Source organism: Cheilinus undulatus, linkage group 2 (genome assembly GCF_018320785.1).
Source record: "Cheilinus undulatus linkage group 2, ASM1832078v1, whole genome shotgun sequence".
NCBI classification, from domain to species: domain Eukaryota; kingdom Metazoa; phylum Chordata; class Actinopteri; order Labriformes; family Labridae; genus Cheilinus; species Cheilinus undulatus.
In genome coordinates, this window is record NC_054866.1 from 5466021 (window position 1) to 5487765 (window position 21745).

At 38.7% G+C, this 21745-nt stretch overlaps 1 protein-coding gene across 1 annotated transcript in view; it reads right to left on the reverse strand.

The window, feature by feature from the left end:
• Positions 1-1551: 1551 nt before the first annotated feature.
• LOC121521941 (protein shisa-like-2A) overlaps positions 1552-21745 on the reverse strand; it is a 56813-nt gene continuing 36619 nt past the window's right edge. Inside the window, exon 5 of the mRNA XM_041806157.1 lies at positions 1552-1636. Within this exon, the coding sequence (XP_041662091.1) occupies positions 1626-1636 (11 nt within the window). The 3' untranslated portion in view covers positions 1552-1625. The remainder of the gene's footprint in view (positions 1637-21745) is intronic.

The window sequence follows — 21745 nt, forward strand, 5'->3', positions numbered from 1 at the left end:
GATAACAGAGAGAATCGGTTATACGTTACATGCTCGGTAAGAAGACCGACACAGAGAGGAAGTCAAGCTATTGGAAGTACAGCAGGCACCGTTTGGAAAATAAGATGCTTATTTTACAAGGCGTGATAGCCCTGGATAGCCCTAAACAATCCCCCGCGACAGAAAGTTATCATCTTAACATAAACCCAGTTTAATTTCCACCACAGTTTAACCGCGTTTCTGTAGAACATAACAGTTTTCCTTAAGGAATAGCGAAAACTTGTATGAGGAAGTACCAATCAGTAACTTTCAAAATAAAAGCTTGTGGTTTTGTCAGTGTAATCACTCGTGATATCTTCCTGACATTATTGCGTAAAACCGTCACACTATTGCCTACATTAACATAAGCATAATTTACCTTTCTGTCGCTACTGTGTCTCTGTCTCGCTTTGTATTACTTTGACTGCTAATTTTGTTTTGTAACGTAACAAACACCCACGAGTCATCATTAACATTACAGTATAAACAAAATATGTCTCCTTACCTTTGTCAATCAAATTAAATTGATGAGTTCAATGGAGGAAAGGGGGCACCAGTCATCTGCACTTTCTTTATGTCTTGTGAACAGATGATAGCCTGCTGAATTCAAAAGAAAAAAGGCGCAAAATAACCGGAAGTGCTTGACAATTAAAAACTGACTAATTCTATTGAGTTGGATTCATTCAAAATTATCTTCATTTAAAATTACATAAACATAAAAATTATATTTAATGTAACCAAAATAAGTAAATTCTATCTCAAACATTTTTGTATGAAAGTTACTTAAACAATTGCCACAAAATCAAGGACATATTTGTATTGAATATATTTTATTAAATATATTAAGTAAAATGTACATGGCAACAGAATCATTTATTACAGTGTGTACAAATTTTGAGATAAATGAAACAGAAACTTGACTTTGATGCAACGATAGATTTGAATTCTAACTTATGGAACTTACATGTAATCTACAGACAGTTAAATTATTCAAAAAAGTGATTTATGATCTTATGGAGTTAGAGCGCTGTTGTTGCCGTTCTCTAATGTGGACACACTGGTGTATCATCACGTTAGCAAATTGATTAAATCTCTTCCCACGGATTTTTCAGGAAAATGGCCTCTCTCCAGTGTGGATTCTCTGGTGTGTCTTCAAATGACCTGACTGAGAAAATTTCTTCCCACAGCGGTCACAAGAGAAGGGTCTTTCACCAGTGTGGATTCTCTGGTGTGTCTTCAATGGAGCTAACTGAGTAAATCTCTTCCCACAGCAGCCACAGGAGTAAGGCTTCTCTCCAGTGTGGATTCTCTGGTGTTTCATTAAATCACCTGACACAGTAAATCTCTTTCCACAGATGTTGCAGGAAAATGGCTTTTCTCCAGTGTGGACTCTCTGGTGTGCCGTCAAATGACCTGGCTGAGTAAATCTCGTCCCACAACTGTCACAAGAGTAAGGCTTCTCCCCAGTGTGGATTTTCTGGTGATGTTTCCAGCAATATAATCGACCAAATCTCTTTCCACAGAGCTGACAGTGAAAACCTTTTTCAGGCCTGTGATCAGTAGGTTGTTGGATTTGTTCCTCCTGGTGAGAGCTGCCTGGGTTGCTTTCAGGCTGTTCCTACAAAGAAACAAAAGGACAGAGAAGAAGACCACAAGAACATTATTTTAGGATACATGCGCCCTGATTACACGTTCAAAGGTAAGGCTTCCTTGAATAGTTATGTCATCATGGCTAATAATCATTCTATGATGATCTGCTATGGGTTGCAGCAGCTCTGTGTGAGTTCAAACATAGCCTAGTTGGAACCAAAGTTCTTAATAACGACTGAGTTTGCACCATCAACATTTAAGGTGTTGTACCAGCTGAGACAGTTTGAACGTAGGTTTACGTAAGTAAGCTTTATTTATGTCCACCCAGCCTTGATCAGAGTGATGGATTTCAGCTCTTTATAGAGATCTGGCTCATCTGGCCTAGCTCAGTAAAAAGAGACTCCACAATATGTTGAAGTTTATACAGAAAATTTGCAGATTTACTCCTGTGGACATCTAACTGTCAGATTCTAGATTAGAAAGCTCACGTCAGTTGGTAACCATAGTAACCAGTGGAATTTAAAATCACATAACTGTTATTTGGTCCCTTTTGTGGTAAACATGGGTTTTAAGATGGTGGAGTATGATTGAAGGGAATGAAAATCTAACTATTTTGCCATATTCAGCTGATTAAACACTGATTTAAACATCCTTATAAATACTATTTTTACTAAGTTTGTTGGTCTAAATGCTCCTAAATACTGGGCCTACTCACTGGACTTTTAACAGCTTTAAAATAACTCACCACTTCAGCTGAACTCATGATGCTGCCAGTTTCACTCTTCTCTTTCTCAGGATGGTCCTCCATTTGTGAATCCGCTGTGACATGAACAAATAAGTCAGAGAAAAGTCCAGTAATCCTGACTACAGCAGACTAAAGCAGTATGACAGTTAGCATTAATGTAGCCACACATTTCTAAGTCTAAAAGCATTTTAAGACCTCATGATTCAAGTAGTTTGTTCTTTCAGTAACAGTAGCTGAAGCTCCTATTTCTCTGCTAAAATAACTGACTGAGCAGCTTGGTTTGGCTGTTTCACTGACTCTGATCTGGTTGAAGTCTGTAGAAAAGGGAATCCTGAAGTTAACTGGAGTTTGTTTCTGATATTTGTTCACATGTGAAGACCTTTAAAATGCTGATGATCAACTAGAATTGACACAGAGAGCTTGCTGTTTTCTTACCCTCAAAGGGAACTTTAGCTAGCTCTGCTAACGTGCTAATGGACGTCTACCTCTTTGTCTTGTTGCTGAAAACTCAGACAGATGGACCAGTGGTTTGACTGATGCACTAATGGTTTCCATGGTAACAAAGACTTCCACATTCTAGGAGTGTTTTGAAAATAAGCAGTCCACTAACTGACCTGAAAGAACAGTTAACTGTTGAGAATCCTGTTTCAGACATGTTTATTACACTGAGATACGAGAGCTGTGGTTGTCTAACAACAGCAACACCTTCCTTTGAGGAGTGGCCTTCATATACTTCACGAAGTGTTTCAGGAAGAAAATAAACTCTTCTTCCTGCATCCATCCTGAGTCATTGCCACACCCAACACTACCTGGTGGTCCACCAACTAGGAAGCGCTCTTTGTACCTTTTACGTGGGAAGACAAAGGCTGGAGGAATGGCATTTCCCATCGCATTCACAGCACAAGCTACTGACACAGAACACCTCTTTCTCCTGACGTCATGGCCCCGACTTGCTTGACACCACGGCGTGCAATGATACGGTCAGGAGCCTGGACTGTTGTGACACCTGTCTCATCTACATTCCAAATATGATTTCCATCCAACCCGTGCTTCTCAATGACATCTCCAAGCTTCTTGAAGAACCTCTCCACATTTGTGCGAGTAAAGCTAGTAGCCCTCACTGAAGACCTCCTGGCTACTACAGTAGCCTTCATGGGGCTTCTCACTGTTACCCTCTTCTCTTAGCTTCTCTGCAGCTTCTGCAGAGACTTCTGCAGGGACACCCCTGTTTGTTTTACACTTCCACTGCCTAGGCATGCTGTAAAAAGGAGACCAGTACAAACATGTGTCAACTTAAGGAGAAGTTTGTATCACTTTCTAAGAGCAGTTACAACCCTCCTCATGCCAGGCAGCCATTAAAAAGCTAACCATTTTTAGCATTTAGCTTCAAAGCTAGCACTAATGCAACACATCAAATTAAACTAGAGAAACTACTACTTGAGCTTATGTAAGTGAAACAGTTGTATCTACAACACAATGGAAACTATGGAGAAAATATTTGTGATTAAAATTTTGACTTTCTTGGCTGAAAAATCCTGTTTTGGCTTCAGAACAGACAGTTTTCAACTCAGAGACATGAGGCTTCACCAGTCAGCTCAATTTGTAAGTGGGCTGTATTGATGACATCACCACAGCTAGTTTCCCAGTAAGATTTCTTTTCATGGGGCCTAAAATCCCTGGCTGTCAATGTCAGGCCCTGCCATCAGTGTGTCCCGTTGGGGATACTTGACTGCGCAACTTTTTTCTCTTCTAAGCAAAGAGGTGGAAAGCAGTGCTCAATTGCACAGGAAAACCCCTTAGAGGGAAGTGTGATTAGAATTACCCTGACATGGGCAGTTATACCTTGTATTGTACCTTTTTTTCTTTAATTAGTGCTGCAGAATTCATCGGACTGCAATTGCACTGTCAGGCTGTGCAATGACATATTTGCTTAAAGGACTGCCACTGTTTCACTGTGTAGAAGTACTTTTAGGGCACATTCACACCAGAGCTGTTTGGTCCACTTTAAGCGAACTCTGGTCCGTGTCCCCAGATAGTCCGGTTCATTTGGAGTGGTGTGAAAGCTCACACAAACTCTGATGCGGACCAAACAAGCTGACTCCGGTCCGCTTGAAAACAGGGGGTCTCGGTCAGCTTCCAAAGTACCCTGGTGTGGTTCGTTAGAGGTGTGAAAGCAAAGCAGACCAACTTGTGAACCAAAGGCAGGAAGTGGCATACAGCGTAATGATATACGGATTTATATGTGATTTAATACGCTCAAATACATGTCGGTACCTCGCTTAGCGTCTGGGTAGCCATGGCAACACATCGTATTCCTTGCTGTGAATTTTTTGTCTCATGTAAAGGACGACATGCTGGACAGCTCTCCACCTTGCTGGCTGCTCATAATGCCACAATGCAAGAGCAGAAACCACAAGACAGTGTAAATTCTGTGTTTTTTCATTGTTTATGTGGAAGAAAAGACCGGAAGACGGAGTTTTGTCTTCTTCTATGCCTTCTGTTCTTCTTGGTCGCCGTTTGTTTGTGGCGACAGCGCCCCTGACGGGCAGAGGTTGTAGGTGTTCAAACGGTTCGGTCCGCTTGACCAAGAGAGCAGTGTGAATGCGAACCAAACCAAAAGAAAGTGCAACAACGTTGCCATTTCTGTTCCAAAACGGACTGAGTCCCCCGGACTATCAGGTGTGAAAACGACCTTAGTCTCAACGAAGGAAGAACCTTCATTTGGGGGAAAATAGGTTCTTTTCAAAGCAGTACTGTAAACTTGTTCTGTGTATTTTTTATGCTACTTAGAATTTGAATTTTTTAAAATTGAGAAATACACACTCCTACTCAATCATTATTCTGTGACTTTCCTTCATAACCAATCAGCTAGATTCATAATACCATTCGTTTTATACTGTAATCACAAATTGCAGTAGAGCCCACTTTAATTACAATCACACATCACATAATTGCACAGCACAACCTAAAACATTTTTGTAGATTGTTAATCTTTTTGGGTTTAAATGCAGTACTTGTAAATAGACACTTGTACATTGTAACAGAACTACTCTTAGCCCACCTCAGTAAAAAAAGAAGACCTTCAATTCAGCTGTCTGTGGTATGAGGTTCTTTTTTCTTGCTGTCTTACCTCAAAAGCTCTAAGAATATATTTGCATACTAAAATACAAATACTGACATTTCTTTTCTTTCTGTTACATTTTCACCTTTCAGCACAAAACACAAGTAACGGTCTTTAATGTAACTGATTACAAGTTGAAGATGCGATGGGTATAAAAATGTAAAAAAAAGATGTAGTAATGATTCATTGTTACTGTTTTCTAGTTTGCTTTTTCTGTCTTTACTTGTTTAATCCTGTCCATTTTAGGGAGCCTATTTTAACATCTGGACCAGGACAGCACATTTATACTAGTCTTTTTGCTAACTCTGAATATTAAATACACTGCATACAACATGTACAAAAATCTTTAAAGTTTTTATTTGCAATAAAAGTTTATTTTGAATGCTGTGTGGGAATACATTTGTACTGAATGTTTGAGATGGTCTTTGATTAATGATACTAGGCTATTGTGGTCAGCAAAAATATGGTTTGTTAAATATATATTGAGGATCGCCTTGTAATAAAGCAGTAAATAAGGCTATATTGTGGACATAAATGTCTATACCAACCATATCTTAACTGTACTTGCACCTTGTAGAGATGTCCTGTAGATAGGGGGGCCATTCCCACAGCACCAAAAAGAGGACACTTTGTAGCACTTAGTGAAGCAAGAATAATCACAACAAGCAGGACTCTAGTGTATTCACTGCTACAATACAGTTTTGTCCAGGATAGCGATGGTATCATGATACAGTGATTCTGAGATACTGTACTCATTAACTCATTACGTCATTTAAAAACGAACACTTGAGTGCTATGGATGTACATATATGTCAAAGTGTTTTTTCGGCAGCTGGCACAAGGGGGCGCTCTCACGCTCCCTGTGAGTTATTTTGGGGCTTCTGGGATATGGAGTCAGAACACTACAGTTGGAAGTGACGGTAGATCAAACATCAGAGGTGGAGACCCTGGGGTCAAAGAGCAGAGCGATCGTTATGGAGGTAATCTAAGCTAAAAGTTCTAACTTAGACGCTGGAATAAACTTTAAACTTTTGCCTGAGAAATCGCTTACTCACTGAAACCGACACTGAACTTAACGACAGCGAATCCAGGGATAATTCATCCGTCTATGCCGACCAAGAGGCTAAAGAATGCCGCTAGGTTCCCCCCCGTGCATCGGAGAAATAAGGCAGCCTCTCGCCAGCTGGATGCATACAGCAACAAGCAGGAGAGGACATGGGTGTATAGGGAGGTCCTGTGGAGGCTGTCCAGTTCCAGAGTGTGAATGGCATGACAGTGACTGGAAGCATTGTTATTTATTTTACAATAAAATAACAGTTGTAATACAATTTTCAGATGTCTTTTATGTTATTGAAGACAAAATTATAACATTCATATAACTGTTTTGCTTGACAGACTCTCTTTCACAAAAATGCATTTTTCTCAGCTTTCTAGAAAAAAGTGGTCTTTTTGGTGAAACTCTATTCAACTTAAGATAAATCAAGAATGGAACAAGCTACAAACAAACATGTTTTTCCATGATGAAATAGGGAGTTTCTTTTTTCATTTGAGCTATTTGGTGTTTTCAGGATCATAGTACAAAATATTCTGTGGGTCTCGAAAGATGACTCAAAATGGCCAAAAACACTGGCACAAGCCACTTTCCATTTTGTAAAAAGACTGGCACTCAATGAGTTAAGGACAGTTTGATCCAGGACCACCCCTGGTCAAAGGCCCTAAGCAGACTCTGATATGAGGCTCCCCACTATCACCCCAACATTCTCACTGAACAATACTCAAATGTATCTTAAAATAACTAAAGGAAATTACTAAAATAATAATAATACAAAGTCATTGTAATTTAACTCCAGTTAGTCTCATATAAAAGACACAGTTCTTAGTAAAACTATTATTGATTTTAATGATCAGGTTCCTTTTTGCAATCATATTTTTAATTTCCATCTGTCTAAAAAAGTGGTGACTATGGGTGAATTATTTTCATCTGAACATTTATCCCACTTTAATAGATCTCTGTTTTATTGGGGTCTTCTCACCCCTGAACATCTCCCCTTCCCTCTCTCTGTTTCTGCTTCAGTGTTATCATCTTCTGTTAAATCACCTTAAAATATATAGTTCTGTTCTTGGTTTTGGTGGCTCAGTATAACCTGAACTGGATTGTCTAGTCATGTGGTTATGTACATCTCGTGTATATTCCACTTGGTCGTAGAAGTGTTGTGGTCTGTTGTCAATTAAAACATTCCGGAAAATATTGAGAATATGAGAATGTAGTAGGGCTCAACAGGAAGCCATGAAAGATTTTTGTGCATTTCTGTAATGTGTGCGCTTAGAGCGCTGGAGAACTAATCTCGCAGCCTTATTTTGAGCTATTTGAAATTTTTGCAGGTCTTTTTTGAAGCAGATGACCAAATGGCAGGGCAGTACAGTTGATGATGATGCGCATCACAAAAGTCATCAGCAAATACGAGTATGGGAGAGCATCAGCAGGAAATGACTAAAGAAATGTGTTAAAACGAGGTCATTAGAAACTTCAACACAAGACAGCACACCTTTATGAAGGTATTATGGACTTACTGAAAAGACGCGCCGTCAGCAGACTTCCTCTGTGCTCTTTTACTGGGCGCACCCGACTGTAATAATATACAAGTTTTCATTTGAATTTGGCTGTTAAAGTCTGTCTTCTTTGTGTGGACTTAGATTTATTGATGTGACTTGTTGCAGTCTTTAGGCTACTGCTGACAGTTTTCACCTTTATAGAGGATTTCGGGAGGATTTTTTAAAAGTAAGCCTTATAAGAGCCACGATTCAAATAAAAAAAACACCCGCGTGCTCAAGGGGGCATGCACTGGAGCACCTATAGTGTGTGTGTGGGTGTGTGTGTGTGTGTGTGTGTGGGGGCGCCTAATCAGAGACGTGCCTCTGTTACTGATCATATCGTTTACACATGCACAAACAGCTGTTAAATACAGAAAATGCCAACTCGAAATAATTTTACCCCCATCGCTTTGGCGCCCACATATCGCGGCGCCTCTGTGCGCCGCATATAGTGCATACCCACTTTTTGCGCCACTGACAAGACATAAAAAATGGGTCTGCTCAACCCGCATACAACAAAATCTACCTGCGGCAGTACATTAGAAGAAGCCCAATTCGGACCTGGCAACCCTGCTGCGACCTCTCTGGTCAAATGTCAGCTTCTATCATTGTTTACTTTGTGAATTTATGATAAGACTGTGAAGTTCCCGCGCTGGTTGTTGATCAGGAATGAATTGACATCGTCAAACTTCCTTGCACAGATCAGCTGTTTGAAAATCAGATCGCAGGTGAAAACAAAAAAAAAGGCAACATATATTTCAGGTGATTTAACAGAAGATGATAACACTGAAGCAGAAACAGAGAGAGGGAAGGGGAGATGTTCAGGGGTGAGAAGACCCCAATAAAACAGAGAGCTATTAAAGTGGGATAAATGTTCAGATGAAAATAATTCACCCATAGTCACCATTTTTTTTTTAAGATAGGCTCCCTAAAACGGACAGGATTAAACAAGTAAAGACAGAAAAAGCAAACTAGAAAACAGTAACAATGAATCATTACTACAACAGGGTATGTAGAGGAAATCTGACATTAGATTTAATACTCTTAAGACCCTCTGCATACATTTTTATACCCATCGCATCTTTAACTTGTAATCAGTTACATTAAAGACCGTTACTTGTGTTTTGTGCTGATAGTAAGGTGAAAATGTAACAAAAAGAAAAGAAATGTCAGTACTTGTATTTTAGTTTGCAAATATATTCTTAGAGCTTTTGAGGTAAGACAGCAAGAAAAAAGAACCTCATACCACAGACAGCTGAATTGAAGGTCTTATTTTTTTACTGAGGTGGGCTAAAAGTAGTTCTATTACAATCTAAAAGTATCTATTTACAAGAACTGCATTTAAAACCAAAAAGATTAACAATCTACAAAAAGGTTTTAGGTTGTGCTGTGCAATTATGTGATGTGTGATTATAATTAAAGTGGGCTCTACTGCGATTTGTGATTACAATATAAAATTAATGGTATCATGAATCTGCCTGATTGGTTATGACAGCTGCCGAATGCGGGTAGATTTCAGCCGTGGATGACCTTAACCAGCCACTATGGCCAGTGGAATTTATCAGCTTGACAACCAATGTTTCGCTCAGACCGTGCTTGTTTCTCAGCGTCAGTGTTAATGATTTAGGTACTTGTTAAAATAAGGCAGATGTGTTCATACAAAGCTCTGATTTTCCCCATAATAAATGCAAAGTTGCTCATCTCTTCCTAAAGTTGCTTCATCTTTTCCTAAACTAAACATAAAGGTTTCATTTATCACCCAATATAAATATTTCACTCATTTGAACTTAAAATGGACACCAATGCTCACACTCACACCTACGGCCAATTTAGAGTCACCGGTAACCTAATGCTCATGTTTTTGGAGGTGGGAGGAAGCCGGAGTACCTGGAGAGAACCCATGGGAGAATGTGCAAACTCCACACAGAAAGGTCCTGAACAGGAAGCAAACCAGCGACCTTCTTGGTGTGAGGCAACAGCGCTAACCCCTGTGCCACATTTTACGTTTTTTCAGTATTTAGGAAGGAGACTGTTCATCTTTACAAATGTAAAACGATGTTAAGTTGTGGAACGAAAAAGATAAAACGTGTGTTTTATTTTTTTTGTTCCACGACTTAACATGTTGTGAACTTGTTTGATGAATTTAGGAGAAATCTACAGATGCAAACAGGCAGAGGGCTGTCAAAATAAGCACCATCTAAATGTGCATTTGATACATTTTTTCCTTTAAGAGTGAAAGAATGAATGCAAAAACAACCAAAATTTCTAAACTGACCAGAGCATGAAAACACAGTGTTTTTACCTGTAGAAACAGCTACTGCATCATTTTAACTGTAGGCTCCTCGTCTAACAACTATTCATTCTACTAGATATTTAATATTTAACACCTGACTCACAGACAGCCCTCCTCCAGATGTGAAAGGTTCACTGAAACTAAGATCATGAGTGACTGTTTACCCATGTGGAGAGGGAACAAAAATAATGATAATAATAATAATAATAAGTAGGGATGGGGATCGAAACCCGGGTCCATAAGGACCCGGTTCTGTGTTTTTGAAATACCCGAAATCAATAACATTTTAGCTTATCTACTGCTATCGAGTCTCCCAGGCTCTGTGACGTAACGTCATTTTAAGCTATAACTGTTGTAAAAAAAACCTACACCAGTTCTTTCAAGGGCAGCATAAACTATAAGTATTATGCATCACATTAGACCAAAATATACCTTCAGCTGTCAGCTCGAGGAAAAAAGACGCATGCACTCATCTCTAGCTGTGCTGGGAGTAACAGGCTCTCACATCACTCCCTTCAGCTGCTTCAGGACAGTCTTCTTCTTCAGCTGCTCAGATAAATGCTGAAAAGTGCTCCGAAACTTTGAGCAAGTCCTGTCTGTTAACAATATTAATCCAGTGTAGAAATCCATGGTGGAATCGGTAGAATTAAAGTTAATTAGCAATCTTTAGAGCTAAAGACAGAAAATTTGATGCATTCAGGTAACTTCAGTAAATTAGACGACTGTAGTCAAAATGTTATGATGTGTTCAAATGCCACATAAAAATCGAAAAGTTTAGTTTTGGATAAGAAACCTTAACAAATACAGTTGTGAATATGAAGAATGTGTTTATATTTGAGGGATGTAAAATAGATGTGACAGACTGAATTATAGCTCTTTAACTCAAGCACTACTCAGCTAAGACCACTCAAGTGTAAATATTTGTCTCCATTTTGTTTTTCCACCAAACTATAAAAAAGTATCGATAGTGGTATCGATAAGGACTCGGATCAATTAGCAGTATCAATAAGGGTATCGGTATTGATAAAAATTAACGATCCCCATCCCTAATAATAAGCCTTATCATTGCAACTTATCATTGGTCTAATTGTAGTTTGGATGGATAGTTGGTTTGCATTTTTTTGTTTAAAACAGTTGTTTTCACTTTAGTGTGAAGATTATGTATCTTTATTTTGAAGTACTATTTATTGCAATTACATAAAAAAAAAAAAAAAAATCAAAAAATTTGTTATTACTGCATTTTTTCTTTCCTTAAAATCTCTTACTTCACCATGTCCCTCTCACTGGTACAATCAGTTTTTCTATACATCTACTAGAGACTAGTAGCATAGAAGACATGCACATGGTGTCATAGCTACTTTTGTTATTACTCATCTTAAAAACCCAGTGAATACTAAAGAAGACATTGTCTTTGTGGGATCAGATTATTTTAGAGAAATCTGTTCAATATTCAACAGGAATGCAAGTAACTTTAATCTTTAAAAGCCTCCCATGGACAGGTGCTGAAAATTAGCACTTTGCTATAAAGACTTACAGCAGAGCATCTGGGACCTGTGTATGATTAAATGTCAGCATCAATGTGACTGTGTCCATGTCAAATAAATGCTAAATAATATAGATAAATAAATAATGAGAGGGTATTTAAATAGATACGTTATTAAGTCTGAGATGGGATAGTATATTTCACTTAAAAAAAAAAAAACTTTTAGATTAAGAGAAGTGCCCTTTTTCTCACTTGAGCCCCTGCCCCCCTAAAATGTCTGTGCATGTCCCTGCTACTAAACTTAAAACAAAATGTGAGGCAATTTGTGTTTGGTAGGTTAATGTCTTTGTTGTAACAATGCTTCTTGGTAGTAAATCTTATGCCATTGGAAAGCCTGGTTATTACCCTTTTAAATCATGCCAGACTTGTAAGGAACATGCATTTGTGGGATGAGCAGCAGAGCTGAGTATGTGGGTTGAGCCCATGAAAAATGTGCCATATCTTCTCTGCCAATGCCAAACAGCTGATTCTGCCATTGACTCTTGTTTGGTGTTTGGTGGATTGGATGATTGAAGTTTGAAGAAACAAGACATATTAACAATTAAACAATTTATTCATTTAAAGACCCTGTAAAGTAAAAATAAATCTGTATTTAGGTTTGTGGTATTATACATCACCGTGTTATGAACCCCCAGGTCACATTTCAGTCACATAAAACATCTTAAATTTTATAAAATTAAGCTTCAAATCATGAAAAATGAGGCAGTTAAATCTGCTCCAGGATGGTGTGGGCGTGTCTGTTGAATGAGCTGAAACCCCGCCCACTCAGGACACGGGCAGTCTGCAGCATTAACCCCCCCACTCATGGTGTCATACGTTGAAAAATATTTTCCCCTAAAAACATGAACCAATAAACAAAACATGCAAAACTATAACTTTGCAATGAAACATGAACATTATAGAACGGAACAAGAGTACAAGACTGAATTCCTTTGCACAAAATGAACCAGAAGTCCCTGCTCCAGGTGACTGCTTCCTTCCACAATATTGTAGAGTTAGAGGGGCGGGGTCATTCTCTACTGTGGGCTCATGACATCGTGAGCCCACATATTGGCCCCGCCCACATGAACCCAAGCCAGTAAAGAGATTAAATGGCCTAAATCCAGAATTCAGTCTCATGTAGATCTCAGAGTTTTCACATGTTTACAGCAACCATATTCCAACATTTCTAGAGTGTTAAGACAAAAACTTTGGATTTCACCTTACAGGGTCTTTAACAAACAGGAGCCTCAGTAGCGTGTGGAAGAACCATACACAGCCATAACAGCCTGGCTCCTCCTCCTCATGCTGGTCACAAGCCTGGTCACACACTGCTGTGGGATGGCATCACATTCTTCAACCAGCATTTGGCGCGAGTCAGCCAACGTGGTTTTGTTGGTCACTCTGGCACCAACAGCACACCCAAGCTGATCCCACAAGTGTTCAATGGGGTTAAGGTCAGGACTGCTGGCAGGCCATTCCATCCTCTCCACTCCCAAATTCTGGTCTCTGATAAACCCCGCTCTGTGGGGGCGAGTGTTGTCATCTTGGAGGATAGAGTTCTTGCTGACAGGGTGAGAAAACAGTATTCTTGGGGTGTTGTCTTCTTGGGACGCCCACTTCGCGGCCTGTCTCTGACATCCCCTGTTATATGGAACTTGGCCTTCAGTTTGGAGATGGTACTAGGGTTCACTCCAAACAATGCCACAACTTGGTTTTTCGGAACACCAGCTTGAAGTTGCCCAACTGACAGGCCCTATCCTGATCAGTCAAATGTGGCATGCTGATTCTTGAAGCAGACATCTACTGACCACTGTAGCAGGGCCCATGCTCACAGATGCTGGCAGCACCTGGGGGTACCAGAAGCTCAAAACAAGAGTCAATAGCAACAGCAAAATCAGTTGTTTGGCATTGGCAGAGAAGATCTGGCACATTTTTCATGGGCGCAACCCACACACTCAGCTCTGCTGCTCATCCCACAAATGCATGTCCCTTACAAGTCTGGCATCATTTAAAAGGGTAACTAGAAAGGCACTCAGAGAGTGCAGACCTCCGCCATTACCCCTATCTCCCAATAGTGATGAATCCTTTAAAAACATTCCTGGATTCAGACAGTGATCCGGATGACTCCCAAAATGTAATTTGCCGATTACTGCCTCCCCGGTGGGTGGAAACACGGTAGGACAAAACATTGGCTTCGCTACGTGTGGATTGTCATGGCGGAAGCACCCATGGTCTCACCGGACGACTGAAAGTCATGGCAGATGGTGAACATTCCTGTATTCCTCCCAGCATTGTGAATATTGTCGCTACAATTTGCTGTCTTTGTCTCTGTTATGCTCCGACTCGTTCATTGACTGGGCGTGTGTCCTACAAAGTCCGTAAACTCCAAAACTTTGAATAAGTTACTCATGTCAGCCATCTCCTGGTGTAAAGTGGTAACAGCGCAGACTTATCTCCCAATAGTACAGAATGCTTTAAAAGTTACTGCATCCAGATGGTGATCCGGATCAGTCCCAAAATCTAATCAGTTATTCCTTATGCCATTTCTGACATTTCCTGAAAATTTTATGAAAATCTGTGCATGACTTTTTGAGTTATGTTGCAAACAAACTAACTAACAAACTAACAAGCAAACAAACAAACCCACCCGATCACATAACCTCCTTGGGGGAGGTAATAAACAGGCTTTCCAACGGTATAAGATTTATTTCCAAGAAGCATTGTCACATCAAAGAAATAATGCACCAAACAAAAATTGCCCTACTTTTTGTTTCATTGTCAGAACATACAGACAACAATAAGACAGGTATCATGAGGCAGAAGCCATGAAACAAAATATGTATCATGATGTAGAATCCACAATGTGATTTATATGACGATACAAAATCCAACATAGGACACTTGTTACGACAGAGAGGCCATGATATGACACAGATCACCAGACAGAGACCATCACACGTTAAGTATCAGGATAAAAAAGGCCACAATACTAAAATGATCATGATACAAGGGTCAGGATACTAGTCATATAAAGAAACAGAGGCCACAATAGGATACATATCAGGATACAAAGGCCCCAATTATCAGGATACAGAGAGCATGATGGGAGAAGTATCATGATACATTGATTTTGTGTAATAAACATGTCTGAAACAGAATTCTCAACAGTTAACTGTTCTTTCAGGTCAGTTAGTGGACTGTTTATTTTCAAAACACTCCTAGAATGTCAAAGTCTTTTTTTTTTTTACCATGGAAACCAGTAGTGCATCTGTCAAATCACCGTTCCATCTATCTGAGTTTTCAGCAACAAGACAAAGAGGTAGACGTCCATTAGCACATTAGCAGAGGTAGCTAAAGTTCCCTTTGAGGGTAGGAAAAAAGCAAACTCTCTTGTGATTTCTAGTTGATCATCAGCGTTTTAAAGGGCTTCACATGTGAACAAATATCAGAAACAAACTCCAGTTAACTTCAGGATTCACTGTTCTACAGACTTCAACCACATCAGAGTCAGTGAAACAGCCAAACCAAGCTGCTGAGTCAGTTATTTTAGCAGAGAAACAGGAGCTTCAGCTGCTGTTACTGCAAGAACAAACTACTTGAATCATGAGGTCTTAAAATGCTTTTAGACTTAGAAATGTGTGGCTACATTAATGCTAACTGTCATACTGCTTTAGTCTGCTGTAGTCAGGATTACTGGACTTTTCTCTGACTTATTTGTTCATGTCACAGCGGATTCACAAATGGAGGACCATCCTGAGAAAGAGAAGAGTGAAACTGGCAGCATCATGAGTTCAGCTGAAGTGGTGAGTTATTTTAAAGCTGTTAAAAGTCCAGTGAGTAGGCCCAGTATTTAGGAGCATTTAGACCAACAAACTTAGTAAAAATAGTATTTATAAGGATGTTTAAATCAGTGTTTAATCAGCTGAATATGGCAAAATAGTTAGATTTTCATTCCCTTCAATCATACTCCACCATCTTAAACCCCATGTTTACCACAGAAGGGACCAAATAACAGTTATGTGATTTTAAATTCCACTGGTTACTATGGTTACCAACTGACGTGAGCTTTCTAATCTAGAATCTGACAGTTAGATGTCCACAGGAGTAAATCTGCAAATTTTCTGTATAAATGTTGCCACTGCTTTTTACTTCAACATATTGTGGAGTCTCTTTTTACTGAGCTAGGCCAGATGAGCCAGATCTCTATAAAGAGCTGAAATCCATCACTCTGATCAAGGCTGGGTGGACATAAATAAAGCTTACTTACGTAAACCTACGTTCAAACTGTCTCAACTGGTACAACACCTTAAATGTTGATGGTGCAAACTCAGTCATTATTAAGAACTTTGGTTCCAACTAGGCTACGTTTGAACTCACACAGAGCTGCTGCAACCCATAGCAGATCATCATAGAATGATTATTAGCCATGATGACATAACTATTCAAGGAAGCCTTACCTTTGAACCTGTTATCAGGGCGCATGTATCCTAAAATAATGTTCTTATGATCGTCTCCTTCTCTGTCCTTTTGTTTCTTTGTAGGAACAGCCTGAAAGCAACCCAGGCAGCTCTCACCAGGAGGAACAAATCCAACAACCTACTGATCACAGGCCTGAAAAAGGTTTAAACTGTCAGCTCTGTGGGAAGAGATTTGGTCGATTATATCACTGGGAGAATCACCAGAGAATCCACACTGGAGAGAAGCCTTACTCTTGTGACAGTTGTGGGATGAGATTTACTCAGTCAGGTAGTTTAAAGAATCACCAGAGAATGCACACTGGAGAGAAGCCTTACTCTTGTGACAGTTGTGGGGCGAGATTTACTCTGTCAGGTAATTTAAAGAATCACCAGAGAATCCACACTGGAGAGAAGCCTTACTCTTGTGACAGTTGTGGGACGAGATTTACTCAGTTAGGTAGTTTAAAGAATCACCAGACAATCCACACTGGAGAGAAGCCTTACTCCTGTGGCTGCTGCGGGAAGAGATTTACTCGGTTAGGTCATTTGAAGACACACCAGAGAATCCACACTGGAGAGAGGCCATTTGTCTGCAAAATCTGTGGGAAGAGATTTAATCAATTTGCTAACGTGATGATACACCAGCATGTCCACGGTAGAAAACGTCAACAACAGCGCTCTGACTCTCCATAAGATCATAAATCACTTGTTGAATAATTTAACTGTCAGTAGATTTCATGTCAGTTCCATAAGTTAGAATTCAAATGTTTCGTTGCATCAAAGTCAAGTGGCTGTTTTCATTTTTCTCCTCTGCCAAAGCTCCAGCATTAAAAATACAGGAGAAACACACATACAAGCTCCTGATTTTAACAGTGTTCAAACCTATTAGTTTGTCTGATAATAATGTGTTTTCTGTAGTGTTGTACCAACAGCAGAGGCTGGAAAAAGTGAACTTAAACTGATCTAAGTTTGGATGGACTTCACATCTTCTAAATATGCTGTACTGACTGTGTTATTTTGAGACACTATAAGTGTTATTTCATATATGCTAGAATTAGACTTAAGCTATTTCAAGTTCAGTTTAAATAAATTGTGTGAAATCAGACAACTTATAAAGTATTTATTATAATCAACATACATAAAATGGTGACCAGAACACAAATATAACACTGATCAACAGGAGTCTGGCCAACTTAAACCAACAAAAATAACTTTAATGATGAAGAAGAGTCTCCGGCCAGCACAGTACAGGACTCCTAAAATATTCTTCTGAACTGATGTATGAACTTAAAGCAGATACCCATAAGGCTCAGCATCCTTATCCAGCCAGTGTGGATCCAGTTTTCCTGCTGAAGGCTTCGTTGTTTCTTTTCCTGCAAATGAACGCTCTCACAGCGGTATTGTGAAAATGCTGGATCACAGTATTTGTGAAAGAGCAAAAGCAATATCTTTGCAGAGAAACACAGTAAGAATTCTAAACTAGCTGTTTAACATCAGTATACTCTTGTTTTAGGTGCACTGTTAAATATGGACAGTAAGCTCAACCCTCTCCTCATGTGCAGCGCCCCCTAGTGTAGTAATGATGCTAAAGGAAAGTTTCCCCTCTGGCATCTATATGAAACCATCAGTGATGGCTCCAGGTGGGAATCACTCACAAGAAGAACCAACCAGAACAAAAGGATATTTAATATGATTAGCACCATCAGCGTACTTAACAGATCTTCTATTGTTTGGTCATCAAATCTAAAATATTCTCTTCTTGTGAGAAAACTCGGGGAATGAAACTGTCCACTGCTGCACAGCATGGTGGTACCCAGAACCCCCCGCCTGTTCATAAATAGACAAAAGACACCAAAACAGCTCATTACCAAACACAAGTGATGTAAGCACTACAGTTTATATTTAACTACAACAAAAAACTTTAACACAATGTTTTAAAAAGTGCACAGGATGACAGAATTTAAATGACACACTGAACCTTTTGTTTGTTTGTTTGTTTGTTTGTTTGTTTAGAATTTTATTTTATTGTGAGTCAGGGTCAAAATATTAGGATACATTCAACAAATAAAGATCATTCAATGAGTAAAAAGTAAAAAATTATCGTTTCATTAGGAGTGAAGTGCTTTATGCTCTGACTGGCAGTGCCCTCTTCAGCTCTGAACAATGAAAAGACTGTTGGAATTTAAAATGTGTGTTTTTTTTGTAATGCACTTTAATTTACATCTGAATGGATGCAAAAATATGTGCCTTTTGTGGGAAAATTGGTAGCTGTAACACTTTAAACACTTGGCTCCTAAAGTATGTACACATTCTGACAGCTAACAGAGAAGTGGAGTAAGTGATGAATGTCTCTGCTGGAGATTAGCATCATGCCCCTGAGTCCAGCTGTGCTGTAAGGTAGTGCAGTATTTTATTCTGAGATTGTTAGTGAAGATAAAGCATCCAGGAAAGGATTGTATTCAGTGTTTTATCTCAAAATTTGTATAATGTTAATGCATTTTAACCAATGTTAATGCTTGTTTTAAGGTATTCAGATCATCCTCACCCCAGGGACATGGCATTAGATTTGGGCATGTAAACAAGGAAGCAGCACCCCGTTGTTTGTTTGTATATTGTATTACTATGTTGGCCAGTATCTGATGTTTGATTTAAAGTCAGTACCAATAACTTTCTTATATATTGTGAATCCCTAGTTGATGGTTGTGAAATGTTGTGAAAAGTGATAGTGAATACTGTGTTTGTTAGCTGTCTCCAAACTTAATGTGATGTTGTGTGTCATTTATGGAGTTTGATTTAAAAAAAAATAAACATGGTTTACTGTACTTTTGCAGTAGTATAGTTTGTACTAAAATTCTGTTAAATGTTTTTTGTATGAATCATGTAACTTTAACAAAAGTCAATAAGCAACATGCATGGTTATGCAGGGTTATTTTACCTCATATAACTAAGTAATTAATAATGTCAAACAGAAAGAATAAATAAAAATACTAAATAATTTCATAATAATAAATATAGAAGATACATTACATTTACTTAATGTTTTGGTAAATCTAATGTTCCCTTGATTGATTTTACTTAACTAGTTAAAGTCGATAAAATAATGAGTTATATTTAGGTTAGTAAAATGTACTTAATTTATTCTGTAAATTTAGGTTTGTCAGTAAGTATATTTTACTTGATTCTCGCAAGTAAGTTGTACATGATAATAGAGCAAGCTGTGCCAACGGTGAGTTTTCACCATAGGGCGGGCCGTTATCAGAGCCCAAAGTTACAGTTTGTTTTTGTCTATTTTGTGCTGTGAAATTACACCAATATTGCCTTATAATTTTCTAGTGTTTATTTCAATCATCACCAAACTTAAAATAAATAATCATACATTGGTCCTGAATACGTCCATGCATCAATATCATTACTTTGTCACAGCGCCCCCTTCTGCCAGTCGAACATTGACTCCACTGATTTTTGATGTGCTTTTAATGTGTTGCCACAAAAAAAAAAAACAAACAACAACAACAACAACAAAAAACAATCCATGCACACTGTTCAACCCAGGCTTATGAATTTTAGGTCTGCATATGGATCATCATCAGACCTACAAGAAAGCCTCTTGGACCCATGTTAAAATCTCAACAGGAAGTCCATCAGCTTCACCAGAATTTTCAAAATAAGGCCTCTTTTTGGACAATTATTTACTGAAAACTGATGTAACTTACACAGTAAATTTATCTGAGTACATTTTACTCAAATTGAGTAAAATTTTACTCTGAAAAATATAACATTTGGTCCCAGTCTATTTGGAGTAAAATTCACTCTGCTTGTGGAGTAATGTTTTCAGAGTTGTTTTTACTCTAACAAGTGTTTTTATTTAACTCTAAATGATGATTTTGTACTCCACAATGAACAAAATCAAAACAACTCTATTGCAATTGTACTCGCTACAGAGTAATTCCCACCATAGTTTATTCATTATAGAGCTGTTTTTTTTCTCAATGAACTCTTAGAAATCAAGATTAGCAGTATTTCATTGTTTATTTACACTTTTTCTTAAAAGGCTCATTTGCAGATTTTTATCACAAATTACAGCAGAACATCTCGCCTCGCTATAAATTCATTTCTGTCTTATTTTCTCTTGGTGGGGTGGAAGCATGGTGAGGCGTAACATTGGCTTTGCCAAGGGCAGACTGTGATGGTGCCTGCCGGTGTCAACAGATGCACTGACAGTCTCACCCAGGGTCTCACCAAGTCACGGCAGAAGGTGAATATTTCTCTATTCCTCCCAGCATTGTGGGTATTCTCGCTACAATTCGTTGTCTTTCTCTCTGTTATGCTCCAACTCGTCTCCTCGACCGGGCGTGCGTCTTTCAAACTGTATAAACGCCAAAATTTTATGGGGAGTTTTTTTTTTTAGTTTTGTTGCTAACACACAAACTAACTAACTAACAAACAAACCCTGTCGATCACATAACCTCCTTGGCGGAGGTAAGAAAACATTAAATGAATTATCTGAATTCAATTTTTAGCAACTGTTAAGATCAAGCTAATGTTTGATGGCAAAGAATTTACTCACTCTGTATGCCTGCACTCAAAGAACTAATTCACCAATTTTGCCAGGTTTATGTAATTCAATTACATAACAAATTTCCATCCAATTGAATTAAGTAATTCTAATATAAACAGTTAAATACCTCTTATGTAATGAAACTGAATAAAACAAATGTAGCTCATAGAATTTACCTAATTTACTTAAATTTGGTTTATGTAATTTCTTTGAATAAATTCTGTGTGATTCAAATATGTTGATGTACCCAAAACCATGGGTGAGACTGTCAGTGTATCTGTTGGCACCGGCAGGCAATGTTGTAATACAAACTCTACATGTGGCGAAGCAAATGCTTTGACACACCATGTCTCCACCCCCATCAGGGAGGGAGTACTTGGCAGATCACGAGCACTGTGTATCAAGTAATGCCCTTAAAGGACTCTTAACTATTGGGAGTTAACACTAATGGTGGAAGTCTTTGTTTTGTGAGTGCTTTTCCGGTTTGATATTAAGGCATGCAGTGATGAAGAATGGCTCTCACACAAGTTGAATGACTTTGATAAGCTTTGGAACAGGAATCATGAATAGCTACTATTTATTCTCAACCACAGACAGTGTTGCGTACAGACGGCATGGTCTGCAACATTGACCCCCTTACTCATGGTGTTACACTTCAAAAAACACTTCTCACTAAAAACATCAACTAATAGTCTAAACATGCATAATAACAACTTTGCAATGAACGTGAACATTCTAAAAAATTATGCATATTTAGTTTATTAGTTGATGTTTTTAGTGAGATGTGTTTTCTGAAGCATGACACCATGAGTGAGGGGGTCAATGTTGCAGACCACGCTGTCTGTA